The sequence below is a fragment of the Talpa occidentalis genome, unplaced genomic scaffold (genome assembly GCF_014898055.3).
Source record: "Talpa occidentalis isolate TD23 unplaced genomic scaffold, MPIMG_talOcc4v2.1 talOcc4.13, whole genome shotgun sequence".
Lineage (NCBI taxonomy): Eukaryota > Metazoa > Chordata > Mammalia > Eulipotyphla > Talpidae > Talpa > Talpa occidentalis.
Genome location: NW_023601322.1, coordinates 83,269,199 through 83,285,864, shown reverse-complemented (window position 1 = coordinate 83,285,864; position 16,666 = coordinate 83,269,199). Strand labels below are relative to the sequence as shown.

The window sequence follows — 16,666 nt, the reverse complement described above, 5'->3', positions numbered from 1 at the left end:
GAAAGAGTTTAGTTACTCAAGAGTAAAAAAGAATTATTTTGTTTCAGATCATAAAGTTGACATTGTGGGCCCCTGAGTGAGACATGAAAAACAGAACCAAGATATACACATGTGTATCTTTCTGGAGAAATGGGAAGCTGAAATAAATCTGGTTGCTATGGAGATTAAAACTAAACAAATAACCTCTATGAGGAAGAACCTTTGTGCCGTGGTGGGAGGGGCAGAGATTGGACGCAGCCTCATAGTTCCAAAGATGGCCAAGATTCTCATAGTTCCAAAGATGGAGAGAATTTGATATTTCCAATGTTTGGATTTCTGCATGATGCAGTGGGCCATTGGTGAGAGGACTGGAGAGTGAGATAGTCTCAATTTCCTGTTCAGTAAAGATACTACATATTCAGAGATACTATTGTCAACTGTGATACATCTGAAATATATACTTACACATATATTCACTTGTACACATCAGCATATCAGTAAGTCAAGAGATGATAGATATTACTAAGTACCAAATATAATTGTCTCTCAAAACTACAATATTCACCATGGAGGGCGCGGAGCAGGTTTATATATCTACACTTACAACTAGCAGATGTCATTTTCTATTATACAAAATTTAATGACATGTTCAAAACTACCTACAAGTGAAGCTGATAAATATAATGCAGTAGTCTGTACAGGTGAAACGAACAACCAGAAGTTTCTGCTCCATTTACAAAGAACACATCTTTATGTGAACCCAGTCACCATTTGACACATACTGACACAATAAATACTCTACATTTGAATTTTTCATGGAGATACAGAATATTATCCATGAAGACTGACATCATATGTGTTCACTGAACATGTCACACAGAAGACTTTTATTTGCTCCATGGATGATTAATATTTAAACATCACAGTGACCACATCTCCATTGCTTTTATTTTTCTCGGCAATGATGAATTTACAAAAAAATGCTCTGCACAGATGTGAGCCAGGGACTCCCAACTCAAGCTCACAAAGTAAAGCAAACTATTTCTTTGTTTCCTATTCCTCCTCCTCCTCCTCCTTAACACTACCCCTCCTGTGTCTCTCCTTTGAACAAGTTCCCTGGTGCTGGTAAGGAAGAACTATTAAAGAGGATACAGCAAAGATGTTGGCATCTAGACAGAGCCAGGGATGAGTGGTTTTGCCTATTAGTCAGTAGAAGCCAAATGACCACTGAAAGGAACTCAAAATCTTCTCCATCTTCTTGTGATAAGCAGTGGAAGCAGTTAATTCCAAGGAACAAACACTTAAAAAGAATGAAACCAGCCAAGTTGAATATCAGTGTGTTTTTTATGAACACAGTGGGAGGACGGTGAAAGGGGTGTTTTATCAGGAAACTGTAGACGAGTAAGTAATTATGAGCCAGGCAAGCGTATGCTATCTTTTCAGGAAGGTGTGAAAGGACGACCAGCATAAAACAGGCCAAAAGTGGTAGGATACTTCTGATCTGAACTTGAGGCAGTACGAAGACCAAGACCTCATCCTGTAATATACTTCATAGTCAGTGTTCTTACATTCATCTACACATAGACAAATCTGTACTCTCTATTCTCATGATTCATTTCCTCATAATCTTAACATATGCATCTAAACTCTGTTCTCTATATTTGCCCCTATCATATGAAGAGGGATAATTTTCTCTTACTTCTAGAGCTCTCTTGGTTATCTCTCTCGCTTGTTTTTTTTTTTTTCAATTTTAGGTAAATAGGCGTGCACCATGTCTGGATTCCTTCATGTTGCATGTGACTATAGTTTATTTAGTTCATGCTCTGTCATCCTACAATTTATTGATTATACTTTTCTGAACACTAGGTTGATTTCAGTCAGTTCTATGCTAAAGTGTAATATTCTGAACATTCTATTACATGTATTTTGCTATATGGGCACATTTCTGTTTGGTGAATCCCTAATAGTTAAATTGCTAGACCATAGTGTCCATATTTTATCTTTACCTCTTTATAACTCAGTCTTTCAAACCTTTATTTTCTAATGGATTCACGGGTTACTATAACACTTAATCTTACATATTCATCTCTGTACCCTAATTTACTTTGGATCCTCCTCTAGTTACATATTCTAAAAGCCCATCCACTCTCTCTTACAACCTTTGATTTTCCTATTCTTTTTTTCAAGATACTAATTTCCTTTATTTAAGTACCATTCAGTTACCACACTCTACAGGATTCAGAGGCAAAGGATCATCCTCTTCAGAAGTAATGATTTTCCTATTCTTATGTTGTATCATTATTCTTTTAGACTTTAAAAATAGGTACTAATTATGCTGTTCTCAAGGAGAGTATTCCCAGTGATTACGTTGCAGATCTAAAGAACATATTCAACATATGCACAAATCCATAATCATAGGACATGTGATCTATATACATGAATATGTACCAAACTAACATGATAGGCACAAGGTACACATGCCATCTGTACTTACACAAAGCTTACCCCATAGTCAAATTTGCAAACACCAAATCAATCACACCTTAAACCCTAACCAGTTTTCACTGGTTTGTAAACACTAAGTACATTGTATTTACCACACTATTTTGCTACAGAATATTTATAATACAATACCAAACCCATTCACTAGAGATAATTTAAAACAATGAGAGAGGAGCTTAGTTAACAATGAAATGGTGATAATGACATAGTCATTTCTTCAGAAATAAAATTCCCCAGTTGCCTCTGCTGAGGCTGTAACTCCTTAGGTGGTGGAATGCAAAAGGTAAGGGTGTAAAAACCATAGAGAAAGGCAAATGATACCAGCCATCTAAACCAAGGTGAGTATGTGAAGCCTTAACAGAGAATCCAGATAGAAGCACAGAATACTGAATTATGCCAATTTCCTGCCTAGACTATGGAATACTGTTCAAGATCACTTGGGAGAGGCAGGAACAACACAGCTTTTGTTGATTCTATGATTTAATATTTTACTTTCTAGGCGTCTCAAACATTCTTAAGAATGATCCACAACCAGGGCCACCTTTGGAGAAAAATTCTATGGTTCAGAAGGCAAAAGACAACTCCTCTGCATCAGAATACTTCTCCTGTTATTCTTCTTTTCCTTCTTCCTGTCGTGCTGGTAAGGATATGGGAAAAGGAGTTAAAGTCTAGGTGGATCAGGGTGCTGGGGGCATACAGGCATATGGATATTAAAATAATAATTAAAAAAAAGACATTCAGTTCAGCATCTCTGCTCATTCACCAATAGAAATATGTACGGGTGGTCTGTATATATGCTCACAGCCTTCTCCAGCACCCTCTTACTTGGGGGCCTGTTTCTCTGCCATTCAACAAGAGCTCATCATAAATACTCCTCACTTTTGGGAGTTAGGGAAGGAACACTTTGAATATGTTTAAAACAATATTAAAAAACAAATTAGACATAAATTGGAGCTGAAGAATGGCAATATTAACAGATAAATGGAAAGTATGAAAGCAGGATTAAGATGAATGAGATTGATCATGTGAGCATGTGGTGCATGTCAAATCAAGCTTTCTAAAGGATAAGACAAAACAAGAAAAAAAAAAGTCAAAAGGAGATAATGGTTCAGAAATTTTCCAAACTGATAAAACACATAAATCGTTAGAATTCATAGCTTCAGGAAGCTCCTTGAAATACAGGCAGGCAAAAATAAATCTACAAAAGCAAGTTAGAGAAAAACAGAAAATCTTCAAAAGAGTGATGATTTCCCAGAAAGTATCTTAGAAACCTGATGACAACAGTTATAAAATGTGCAGTTACTGTCATACTAAAATAACTTTATTTTATGATTTCTTTCAAAATAAAATTCAAAAAAATAGAACCTAAAAACACAAAGTGAATCTATTCAGAACAATGAATGAAACACAGAACAGGCATGATAGGAATAAGTGGTGAGCTAAGAAAATAAGTGTGTGGTTTATGCTTTGATGATTCAGTCACCAAAAATAATAATCACTAATTTTAAACTGAGAAGTAAAACAGATATAATAATGTATTGGATAGCGATGACATATAAGATGGTACCTGGTATGCGAAGTTCTTTATTGTATTTGGATTGGGTTATACCATTGATCCAACTAAAAAAAAAAAAAAAACTCTGCACTTGGGAAATTAAAGACATTGGGTGAATTAGGGCTTATCCACCTCAAAAGTCCCCCGGTCAATTGGAAGTTTATGAAGATCCTTATTTTAAGTTCATAAGCACTCATAAGTCATATCAGCACATATTAAACCTTCGCAAGCAGTTTTGCAGCTTATACATTCTTCAGATTTCCTTTTTCTAATCCCATTATTGAAATACCATGATCTCTAACTCATACAAATAACCCCACTCTCAACGAACTCAGTATTTCACACACAAAGCCATCACAATTTTATAACACCTTAAACTCCTCTGTTTCAATTCATTAGGACATTCATAGAATTCCAGTCTGGTAGTTCACATCATGTCCCTCCTGTCTGTCTTTCACATAATCAGCCTATAACACTTCCATCGTCTCAGCAGATGCCATGCAATTATTCAGATTCACACTGTCTTCTAAACCAAATGGACATTGTATAATTACCAGATCATCATTAGTACATGACACAGTTCACTCATTAAACATGGGAGATACACTGCCATATACAAAATCATATCATTCTGTGTCACCAAACCCAACACATGCTATCTTTACATACAATGTAAATGCCATCTTACCCCTTCACTCAACTACATAAAATGTTTGAAGAAACACAACACACAGATAATGCACATCAAACTCTACTCACCACACCTAACACTCACTCTTAAAAATATAGCACACATTTTCCCCATCCCAACTCTGACATGACCCGCTGGGCATTCTCCAGCGATCTAGGAGACAAAGTGTATGTACTTTACTTTGAGAAGTAAAAGTTTGGCTACAGATTTAATTCAGCTTTTTACATAGAAGAATTTAATGTGTTGGGCCTCCCTGGTGGCACAGCGGTTGAGCCGCTGGGCTGTGAAGCTGCCTGCAGCCTCTGCAGCGCCAGTTTGATCTCCGGCCTCCCGGTGAGGGTCCCACATGGCACGCAGACCTCTCCTGCCACCCGCTGCTCCTCTCAGCAGTGTACTTCGTCGGTCTGCCTGTCCCCCGCTTTGGCTCTGGTGAGTTCTCTCACCCTGCTGCGCTTCTGACTGTACCCTGTGCTTGTAAAAATAAATAAATTAAAAAAAAAAAAAAAAAAACAAGTGTACCATATAAGTGTCCTTGTCTCCTTTAGAGTAGGCCCTGAAAGGGTATGATAGGAAGGTTAAAAATCTAAGAGAAATGAACTACATTACATAAGAAGAGTCTAGGGCAAATCTGTGAAGTGTTCATTGGAACATCAACAGCACCAAGCCCAATTCCTAAGGAAGTCTGAAGCAATGCCTATCTATATCTACACATTTCTGTGTTCTGTATTTACCTGCATCTCTATAATTATACAGTATATAATACAATATATAATACCAACATACAATTACTAATATCAATATTAGTAATAAGTACACATATGCAGAATTCTTTAAAGCTAGTACCTCATGTCTGCTATTTGTGCAGTTTCTCACAAGGAAGATGGAGCTAATCATACTCAATTTGAGTAATTGCATATTCTATTTCAGGTATGGTTCTAAGTTCCTGAAATGATTTATCTACAATAATATCACATCTGATACACCTGATCCCACTCATATTCACCACACTCACTATTTTAATAATTGCTGTTTACTTGTATTTTGGAGCAAATGGATTTTCAAATGGGAAAAACACATTAATATTTGGAGTGTCAAAAAGGAAAATCATCTTAGTTTCAATGAAAGTGAGTCTCTCAGGTGGTGATGAAGCCTAACATAATTGTACTCTCTTTGTGTCTTTTCAATGGACTCAGATCTGAGAAAATGCTACATATGAGTTTTTTGTTTTGTTTTATTCCATTCCTTAGAATTACAGAAATATCGAGACAATGCACCTCAGGGCAAGTCATCTATTGTGGCCCCAGTCAAGGATCAGAAAGAAGAAGACTCCTCGACCTCACAATATTTCTCTTGTGTCTCCTCGCCCAACCAACTTACTTTGTTTGATAATGATGGTCAGAAAGGTAAGTGGCACCTGAGCTTGGAGATGAGGGACAACTCAGTGCTCACTCATCAGGATCCCTCATTATTTCACTACCTCCTTGGGAAAAGGCTCTGAGGGCAGAGAAACCAGGACTGAATCTTCCACAGAGGGACAAATAGGAAATGTACCTTCAAGATCAGGCTAAGTTCCTCAGCACAAACATGTGCCCGGTGAACATTGCAGCCACTGTGGGTGAGGCATTTCGTCGGGCCCACCTCCTCATCTTAGCACTGGTTCATCCTCACACGCTCATACATCAAAAAGCTTTCACCCTCTGACTTCTTTTCTGGTGTTCATGTATTCTCTTATACGTGTCTCCATTCCTCATTTGTTTTCCGCATTCTCTAGATCCACATTCATACCTTCATGCCTTTACCACATCATCTTCAGACTCACCCACTCATACACTAACCCTTAAGTAATCTCTACCCCTTCGTGCAGGTAACCTGTCCAAACTCCTTTGCGCTACATCAAATTCTACAGAATGTCTATCCCTGAGGGGAATGCCTCTTCGTGTGCAGTCTTTCCAGTCCCTGTGCCACCTCACCCACACAGCCTCAGCCTTTCACAGACTATCCATTCTGAGAGCCCACAGAGACTTCCTGGGACACTCTCAGCTTCACCATGTCATGGGGAGACCCTGTTCTGCTCCTGCACGTGTTCTCTGCACTGTCCTGACACATAACACACATGCGCACCTCCATATACCAGAATATCTCTACAACCCCACTAGACCTACAGAATTCTGGAAAATTACATATATATGAACATATGTATAAGCACTTCCACTCTGCCTGCCCACAGAGTATTCCCCTAGCCTTCTTATCTCCTCCCGCCATCACATGCACTTGTTCTCATTTCCTGTCTCAAATTTTATTTCCTAGGAACCCATCAATTACATCAAGGTGTTTCTTTTCGATCAAAGTTTCCTGTACCCCAGGACTTGGGGAAAAGGGATAATTTCACCTCTGAGCCAAATATGTCATTTCAGTTACAAGTGGCTAATAAAAAGAAAAAGCACGTCACATTCTTAGAAGATAAGAAAGAGGAAAAGAGCATGAAAATTTACTACATGAATGTCCAAATGAAAAGAGGAGTGGCAGTCTTAGGGGATACGGACCCAGAAATGGGACCTTCCAGAAAGAGAGTAAGAATAGAAAAAATCACCACTTCTGAAAAGGTCCGTCCATCAACGTCCCGCTCTCCTGTGTCTGCATTAAAAGCCCCACCTGCCAATAAGTACCAGGTGGGCAGTGAATACCGAGAGGCAAGGTGGGAGGCTCATGGCTCAACAGAGCCTCCTGCTCAAGGAGAATATCCCAGGGCCCTGACGCCTGCATGGCTGGTGGCCTTAGACCGTGGCTACCGGTGCATGGCCTGCTGCCGGGTCTTTCCCAGCTTAGAGGTCCTGCAGGAGCATGTAGAGAATGGGATCAGAGAGGGCTTTAGTTGCCGTGCTTTCCACCTTGCCTTTGCTTGTCTACGGAGCAAGAAAAAGAAATATAAGAGGAAGAGTAAGAAGAATACCAAGAAGACAATACATAGATGCCGAATTGTGACATACTCTGCCACAAAACCCCTTACCTACAAATAAACTCCCTTCAGCCCCCCAGCCCCCAAAGAGGAATTGAAGCAGGCCAGATTCTACAGAGGGGGCTTCATCTTTTTAAGCAGCCAAAGTTCCACGCATTTTAGACACCACCACTACCATGGGCACTGCCACCTGCCACCCACAGAAGCAAAGAACCCCCATTCATACTATTCTTGCTCTCGGAGGTGGGATGTGAAAACAGAGCACACTGCCAGAACATAAGAAGATGTCCTCAGGCTAACTAAGAACAGTGAACACCAGTGTGTCATCATCACCACCACCATGGAGAAAACAGTCTCCTTGCAAGTGGAACTGGTGTGGGCCAGGTTATAGAAGAGGTAAGAACTGCTGAGGTAAGAGAAACAGCTCAAGGATACTTGAGATTTTCAGGGTTCTTAAAAAAGGTGGGATCCATCAGAGATGCCTTCCCACCTTCCATAACTGTGGTGAATTTCCTTGAGGAGAATACATACTGGGAGGCAGAATGCTTGCTTGGAGAGAAGTTAATTACAGTGCCCTCTTTCTGTGTCCTTGTAGGGAATAGGCATAAACACTGGTCCAGCAGGAGTGAGAAGGTGGGGCCTGCCTAGGTATAAGCCAAAGGTCATGGAGGTCACATCCCCTTGCCTTCACCAGGCACAAGGCAAGCCAGGCAGTGTCAAGCCACCTCTCCCTGCATGTGTGCGTCCCTCAGTGTGTGCGGGTCACTCATGGCTGGAGCCTGTGCTGGGCGAGAGAGTCCCCTCAGACTCCGTGCTGTCATTTCCTACCTCAGAGATTGCCAAGGAGTGGCAGCCGCTTGAAAGACTCAATCAGGGGATTCTTCGAGAATCCTTTTCCCTTAGAGAATCATTCCCATGATATATTCAAGGTTCCTCAAAAGTGCCAAGTGTAATTGCAGAAGAGGTGACTGATGTTCCTTAAGTCATTTTGTGGTCACTTTTGATATCTTTTTGGGGAATCCAAGTATACTCTTGTGACAGTTCATAGTTTTTACATCTGGTTCTTTTGGTTCCAATATCAGTGTCTTGTTCTAAGTGACCAGCAAGGGGCTGAAACATAGACAAAGCTGCAAAGGCAGAGCCGGGTTCAGGAGAGTCTGTCTTTTCTGGGAACAGGACACGTGTGGGGCTCTTCCTCCATGCTCCAAAAGTCACAGTGGGAACATGCAACCTGGAAACGGTCCTGAATTTTCAAAGGCCGCAGGAAATGCTGACGCAGGCTGAACGCCTGTCACTAAAATGAAAAGTTGCCTTTTTCTGTACTGAATCTTTGTCTTATTTTTTCTCACAGGAGCCCAGGCCCACGGCCCTGAGGACATGAGGTGGCGTGTCCAGCACACCACAGCAGTGTGAAGAGAGCCTTGGGGTTCACGTGAATTCCACACCCTCGAGGTAATTCATGTCTATAGCAGTTGTGCCTGGTCATCTGCCATCGCTCCCAAGTGCCTTGGTAAAGTATGATTCTCAGCTCTGCGGAAAAACATCTACACAGAGTAGTGAGGAGCCTGGAGAATTCTTCATTCACAGAGACCATTGGAAAGAGTTTGCTGCTAATCCCCCTTGGAGTCAGAGGCCCCAGGACTCACCTGCAGGATTGCCTTATGGAGAAGAAGACACAGAGCTATGGAGAGAGTAGGGCAGCAGGAGGCAGGTTTTCCCAGTGTAGGGCTTTATCCACAGTAAAACAAAAGATTGATTACAACTAGCAGGAATTTAGGGGAGGGGACTTCTAAGTTGAGAGAAGGTTGAAAAGGATCATCTAATTTCTCTTCCCACTTTGAGTTCTACTTCTGTCTTCTCAATGTCTATCATTTACTGTGCTTTTGAACATCTGGCTCATTCTCTTCCTCTCTAATTGCTGTTACTCCATCCAACTCACTCTCTCTCCTGCATACTATGCATATATTTCAGATGCAAGAGTGTAAGCACTACAGCTTTTTAAATCATACAGATTACAATACACCATCTCCTGTGGATTCACCCCACACATTGTATCAAAGGTGTTCTAACAGCTTTGCACGTTTATCTTTTTTTAAATGAACAGAAACTTATTTCCATAGCACCTCTTATATACTTACCTACAGTATATGGCTGCAGGGCAGACTTTCTTATTATTGAGAGAGGAAAAGATAATGAGCTGGTGAAACCACAGGCAACTTGAATCCCTTGTCTGATCTTTGGACACCAGGTGCACAAACACTTCTTCACCAGTCATGTTAGGAAGCATGGAAGATACACCTAATAGTTTCACACTCATAAGATATGCATATGGAGAGCAGTTCCAAAACTAATAATACAGTTTTATGCTTAATAACCCTGGAAGGGTAAAAGCTACCAATTTTTGACACACTATCATTTGTATGCCATTTACTATTGAATTTTACACATTTTCAAAGATATATTTTGATTTTCTTGTTACTTTGACATCTTTAATCAGAGGGTCAGAAATAAAAAATAAAAATTGAAAAAAAAAAAAAAAACATTGCCATAAGACTATATAGGTGTAGGGTAAGTGAAAAATTATCAAGCTTTTCTATCCTCCCGCCGTTAGCATTCATGATGGATCCCTGTAGTCCTGCATGCACGCCTGATGGCGGGCACCTGGAGTAGGGTGTGGGCATGCATAGGTGGGCACACCTGGGCTGAGACTGGACTTATAAGGGTGGGATCACAGGGACACAAGCAGAGAACAAGAGAACGAGAACCATAACGAGAGCAGAACCAGCAAAGCAGCAAAGGAAAAGCAGAGACCATGAGAGAACGCCAGAGAGCCCAGAAAGAATGAAGACTCGCTAGGGGCTGGGAGGCCTGCCAGCCTCCTGCCCCCTGCCCCAGTCCCCCTGCCTTGTAAAAAAAAAAAAAAAAGTTTTTACATGAGTATGGCAAACAGGTACATGGCAGGGGGCCAGAGGGTGGGGATGGCAGGCTTCCCAGCCCCCGGGGAGTCTTCACTCTTTCTGGGCTCTCTGGCGTTCTCTCATGATCTCTGCTTTTCCTTTGCTGCTCTGCTGGTTCTGCTCTCGTTATGGTTCTCATTCTCTTGTTCTCTGCTGGTGTCCCTGTGATCCCACCCTTATAAGTCCAGTCTCAGCCCAGGTGTGCCCACCTATGTATGCCCACACCCTACTCCAGGTGCCCTCCATCAGTCATACATGTAGGACTGCAGGGATCCATCATCAATGCTAATGGCAGGAGGGCGGAAAAGCCTGATAATTTTTCACTTACCTTACAAAAGGAGAAGAGAAATTAGAATAGCTCAACTTAAATGATGCTTTTTAAAATTGGTAGCTTTTACCCTTCTGAAATTTTTAAAGCTTAACATTGCGCTATGGCTTTTGGCACACCTATCTGCAGCATATCTGATTATCTTGAAACTATACTGTCTTCCCTTCTTCCCAGATGTATGTGTGTACCTGTGTATGCACAAGTTCATAAAAACCATGTGATGGGTGAGGGTTGCTTTTGTTTTCATCTTGTTTTAGTGTTGTCCCTTCTTCCTCGGGTAAAATATCTCTGCCTTCTAGCCAGATAAGTGGGTACGTCAGTCAGCCTAACAGGTCAAGTCATTTCTGCTTGATTCCCATGATTGACCTAGGTGCAAACACCAATCTATGTGGGACTAATCTGTACAAATAGCTGGGAAAATTAGAACAGAAGACATCCAGATAGTGAGGGTGAGTGGTGAATGGTGAGATTTCCTCTCAATGCTACTCAAGGTCTCGACGCATCTACCATTGGACTTGCTTCAATTCCTCTTATTTAAAAGACCTGGCTTTTTCAACTGTTACCTTAATTCCCTAAGTATCCCCAGCATCCTTCAATAAATTGTTTGCTTGAATTAACCTGAGTCATTTACTGTTGCTTGTAACCTAATATACCTTAATTGATGCACATTAGCATCAGCTTAATCATTTTAGTATTTTACCAGTGGAAATGCTTGTCTGGGAAGGAGTAACACATTATATTTCTCTGACTTTATAGTGAAAAAGGGATGTACTATGTGGTGTGTATCTTATGTCCTTGATTAATTAGGAAGGCGTTTTAAAAATATGTGGGTGAGTAAATGAACTGATTAGACTTCAACATTTGGCCTTGAATGCCGCTTAGCAGTTTAGTGCACGTTCTGATTTCATGTTTGCATCCTAAACATGGAGTTCCTAATATGTAAAATAATAGTACTTGTCACTCATCATATTTTTTCTTGACTGGGAAATATTAGTGAAGTAAAATGCAGTCAGGAATTCCTCGCCCTTCCTGCAGTTAGGTCCAAGGGTCAGTGCATTTCACTAGAACCACAAGAATGGAAGCTGAACAGTTAGCATCGATCACATTGTTTATGTCAAGGAAGAGTTTATCACTTTACCTGGCAGTGTTAAGTACTATCTGCAGTATTTAAAGATTATCTCCATACAATGTACAAGGATATATGTTTTCTATCAATAGTAACAGTTCAGTGTAGCAACCTCACTGGACTGAAAATGTTCTCATATCATGAGGATAATGAGCATTTGAGTACCTCCCTTCATTATAGAATGAACCCACAATTCTCATGAGCCTTTTAGTTCAAAGTCACAAATAATAGAGAAAATCATTTGATGAAATTGCAAATCCTAACCTTCATTTTCATAGGAAACAAAATTGTTTTTTTTTTTACCCCTGGGGTGAAAGTTACCATGGTAACTTTTGTAAAAACTGTAAGTAACAGAGCATTACTATAGCAATCAAGGATTGATTATTCATTCTGGGAAACAGGAAAGGCTGGCAATAGGCATAACCTGCCTCCTTCCTTTATCTTCTTGGTATTTCGTTCCTGCACTGGAGACAGTACTTGTATTCTGCTTGTTGCCCTCCTGGCTATAAAGTTTCTCAAACTGGGGGCATTGCAAGTAAAATTTTGAAAACATTAAACTAATTGATGCCATTCTCCATCTCCGCCTAGAAGCTGCAGTCATTCCAATGACAACAGTGGAAACTGAATATCATTTTAGGAAGAAAACATGAATTTTTAAGGGAAATTCCTGACACATTAGAAGAGGCAGAACAGTCCATCCTGGTGAATCTTGGTGAGAATGTAGAAGTGGGAAGAGTAGGGTTATGAAAGACAGAAGAGGCCAGGTAGTCATGTGAGTACTTTTCTCACACATTTCTGAGAGTGTAAAGACATAATCAAATCATCTGGAAGTGTGTGAGGAAAAACCATTAATAAAATAAAAAAAACCATTAATAAAATAAAAACCAAAATAAAATTTTATATAGGGATAGACTGGCCTGGAATTGGGATTTAGAAACAAGGACTACAGGCTTTTCTAGCTCTCAGGTTCTCTGCCTCATTCAACAGAGTATGGGAGTAATTTTGCTTGAAATTGGCAGAGAGAAGTGTTTAGGCCAATTATCAAACAGGCCAATTATAAACTTGGGTATGCCATGTTTTTAAATGCCTATTTTCAGATTACAGTCCTGGAGGTACATTTTAAATTTTATTTGATATGGTCAAATTAGTATCTTTAGAGGTTGTCTCTGAATATCTTTTCCCCAGTTTTACCAATGGATTGTGTTGGCAAAATTTGGACTTTTCATCAATCATATAGGTATAAGTAATGCATCTATTGCTTTAATTTACTCTTTAGTGAAACAGTATATTTCAATTTGTTGAAAGACCATTTGACCTCCCCTGTCGCGCCCGCTGTTCCCCTCAGCAATGTAGTTCATCAGTCTGCCTGTTCTGTTTTGTGCTCTGGCTCTGGTGAATTCTCTCACTCTCCCGTGCTTCTGACTGTACCCAGTGCTTGTATGAATAAATAACTATTTTAAAAAGACCATTTGAATTTCCTGTTTTGTGAGCTATCTGTTCAAGTTTCCTCTTAGATTCGTTCTTAATTTTTAGGAGACTGTGTATATAAAAGGGAGATTTTCTTATAATTTGTTATTTGCCTATTTGATTTAGTCATATTTTAAGTAGAAGTTTTTCAGTTTTTATAGAGCTATATTCTAATTTATTGCTTCTGGAATATTATTCATAATTAGGAAGATATCTGTGCTCCTGGGTTTTAAAGTAATATATCATTATTTTTAGTGTTACTATTTTTTCATGTTTTCTATTAAAAATACCCTGTAGTTTGAGGTATAGATTCAATGTTATCTCTTGTTCCCAAGTAATTAAGTTGCTGTAATTTCATTTATCTAAATGCCCATTTTTCCTCAGTGCTTTTGCAACTTTGCGTCCTGTGATTTGCATTCTTTATCATATGTACTAAAACTATACGTGCTATGGTCTAATTCTAGATTTTTGCCCATCCTCGTTTTTGTCTGTCTCTGTTTCTCATTCATATTCTCTTTCCCTGTCCCCAGTACAACATAGTGCCTTGTGTAATATGTTTTAATATTTCACAGTATTAAGCAGCTCTCTTGTGGTGTGGGGGATTTCTTGGATCTTTTTTCTTAATTTTTCTCATGTGAACTTCAGAAAAACTAATCTTTGTGATCCTAGATCCATCTCCATAGTATTTTCCCACTAGTTAAATCTACTTTTCAGAAGTATTTTAAAGTATTTTTCAGAAGTATTTTAAAACTATATTTTAAAGGTTTATTTGTCTCTTGTTAGGTTTGGTTTTAAATATTGATTGTGGCATTTTTTTCTATGACCTCTTCTAATTGGCTGATGTGTTTAAGTGTGAAGGTTGCTGACTTATATAAACTGAGCCATGCAAAACTACGTGTATTTATTAAAGAATCTAGATGGGGTAGTTAAGCTTGAGAACAGCCTTCATACAGGTTCTGAGGAAGTTGCCTGAATTTTAAGCCTCACAATGAGAATTTCATGCACTGTGCAAGGAAAAAATTGTCAAGGAATTTTTTTTTTTTTTTTTTTACACAGAGAAAGTCTTGGGAGGTGTCTGGTTTATCTATTTGATACTGTCTATGTTTTGGGGAAAACCAGGAGCATTGTTAAAATTCGCCCTGTGCACACGGATCCCTGTCTTCCAAGAGATGGGATTTTTAGTAATGCTGTACCTTGAAGTCTGTCTTTTTTGAAGTTCCTGACTTGCTTAGAGCAGCTTTTGGTTGGTGATGACTCAGTTTCTTTGTAAGGCCAGGCCAGCTGTGTTGGGCTCTTAGCTTGTACCACCAGGGAGAGGGCTACCCCTTAATTTTTGATTTTAGGGTTTTTTTGTTGTTGTTTAGTTGTTTTTTTTTCATAGTTTTTTTTTTTTTCCTGAAAGCAGTGATTATAACAATGATGAGATTGAAAGATTTTATGATGTTTTTGAAGAGAAATTTGACTAGTTTTTTTTTCTCAGATACTCAAATTAGAAATAACTTCATCATAAAATGAGGGCTTTGGCTTTGTAATTACAACTATGAGCTGTGGAACTAGGCTTCTAAGATAGCTTCTCTGTAAACTTTAGTTACTTCTGCTCAAGTTCTGTCATCCCTTTGGGTATATCAATAGTTCTTATATCCTGGTGCTATTGTGTCTATTTCATATAATAATCTATGATAAACATCAACTTGCCCACAGTAAGATCTCATGATATTTGTCAAAAATAACACCTTCAGTCTGTCGTCACTGCTAAACTGATGATGTGACTCATGATAGTATATGTGATTCAAGGACCAACTCAACTCTAACTCAAACCTTCAGTAAGTAGCATCGAGCTGAACAAATATTACTCAGTCCTGTGCTGCATGAAGGGCAAAGGGGCCAAAAAAGGGTATCAAGACTCTCCTGTCATCTGTGCTACGAGGAATAACATCTCTTGTTGCAGTCCTGAGGTCTTGTGTTTTCCACCATAAAACTCTGTTAACTAATGTTTTACCTTGCAAGTAGATGTAAACTCAGATATTTCACGGGTTTTAACAACTTGTTTTAATGCTGGTGAAAGAATATTGTTCATTAGTTGTAGCGTTAACAGTCTTTTCAAAAATAAACTTGCAATATGAAATTGCAGAGAAAAGATTATGTTTCACAGGTCTTCTAAAGAAATTTTTGTGCTCAAATGTAACTAAAATGTGGGCTGTTTGTATAAATGATTGAAAATATATGGCTATGGTTTTGAACATAGTGAAAACAGAGGTTAACACTGTAGTTCAATCTGATTCCTTTTAAACTTCAATGGCTATAACACTGTTGTCCTTAATATTCAGAAACACCATATTTTGCACTATAGTTTAATTTTGTTTGAATATTTTATTTATTTTTTATTTTTTATTTTATTATTTTTTTATTTTTTTAGAGGCATATTTTATTTATTTTATTTATTTATTTGTTTGTTTGTTTGTTTATACATGCACTGGGTACAGTCAGAAGCGCAGGAGGGTGAGAGAATTCACCAGAGCCAGAGCGGGGAGCAGAGCAGGCAGAAGGACCAAAGTACACTGCTGAGGGGAGCAGTGGGCGGCAGGAGAGGTCTGCGCGCCATGTGGGACCCTCCTCCGGTGGCCGGGGAGCAGACGGGGATTGAACCGGCACCGCAGAGGCCGCGGGCAGTTCCGCAACTCAGCGCTCAACCGCTGCACCACCGGGGAGGCCCTTTATTTTTTATTTAAAAATATATATATATATTTATTTATTTATGCATACAAGAGCTGGGGCACAGGCCAGAGATGCTGGGGGTGAGAGGATTCACCAGAGGCAGAGTGGGGAACAGAACAGGCAGATATACTGAAGTACACTGCTAAGGAGAGCAGCAGGCGAGTCAGAAGAGATCTCTGTGCCATGTGGGTTGCTCCCTGGCCGGCCAGAGATTGAACTCGTGCTGCAGAGGCTGTGGATTGCTTCAGAGTGCGTTGCTTAATCCCTTGTGCCACCAGGGAGGCTCCTTGGATATTTAGATTTAACTTTAGTGCATATTTCTTTGTGGTCATATTCCTTGCTGTTTATTTTTCTCACTGGTGTTTGGGAATAGATTATTTTGATAACTTG

The 16,666-nt window shown here is 39.5% G+C and overlaps 1 protein-coding gene across 8 annotated transcripts in view; it reads left to right on the top strand.

The window, feature by feature from the left end:
- Positions 1-10,349, top strand: part of LOC119243557 (protein FAM170A-like) — a 192,109-nt gene extending 181,760 nt beyond the window's left edge. For 5 of the 8 annotated variants that reach the window (XM_054694502.1, XM_054694500.1, XM_054694501.1 and 2 more), the window contains 4 exons: positions 2,981-3,121; positions 5,975-6,130; positions 7,035-8,079; positions 9,035-10,349. In XM_054694502.1, coding sequence (XP_054550477.1) covers positions 2,981-3,121; positions 5,975-6,130; positions 7,035-7,744 — 1,007 coding nt within the window. In that variant the 3' untranslated portion in view covers positions 7,745-8,079; positions 9,035-10,349. The remainder of the gene's footprint in view (positions 1-2,980; positions 3,122-5,974; positions 6,131-7,034; positions 8,080-9,034) is intronic. The other 3 variants (XM_054694506.1, XM_054694505.1, XM_054694499.1) reach the window with 1 other exon arrangement.
- Positions 10,350-16,666: the final 6,317 nt, after the last annotated feature.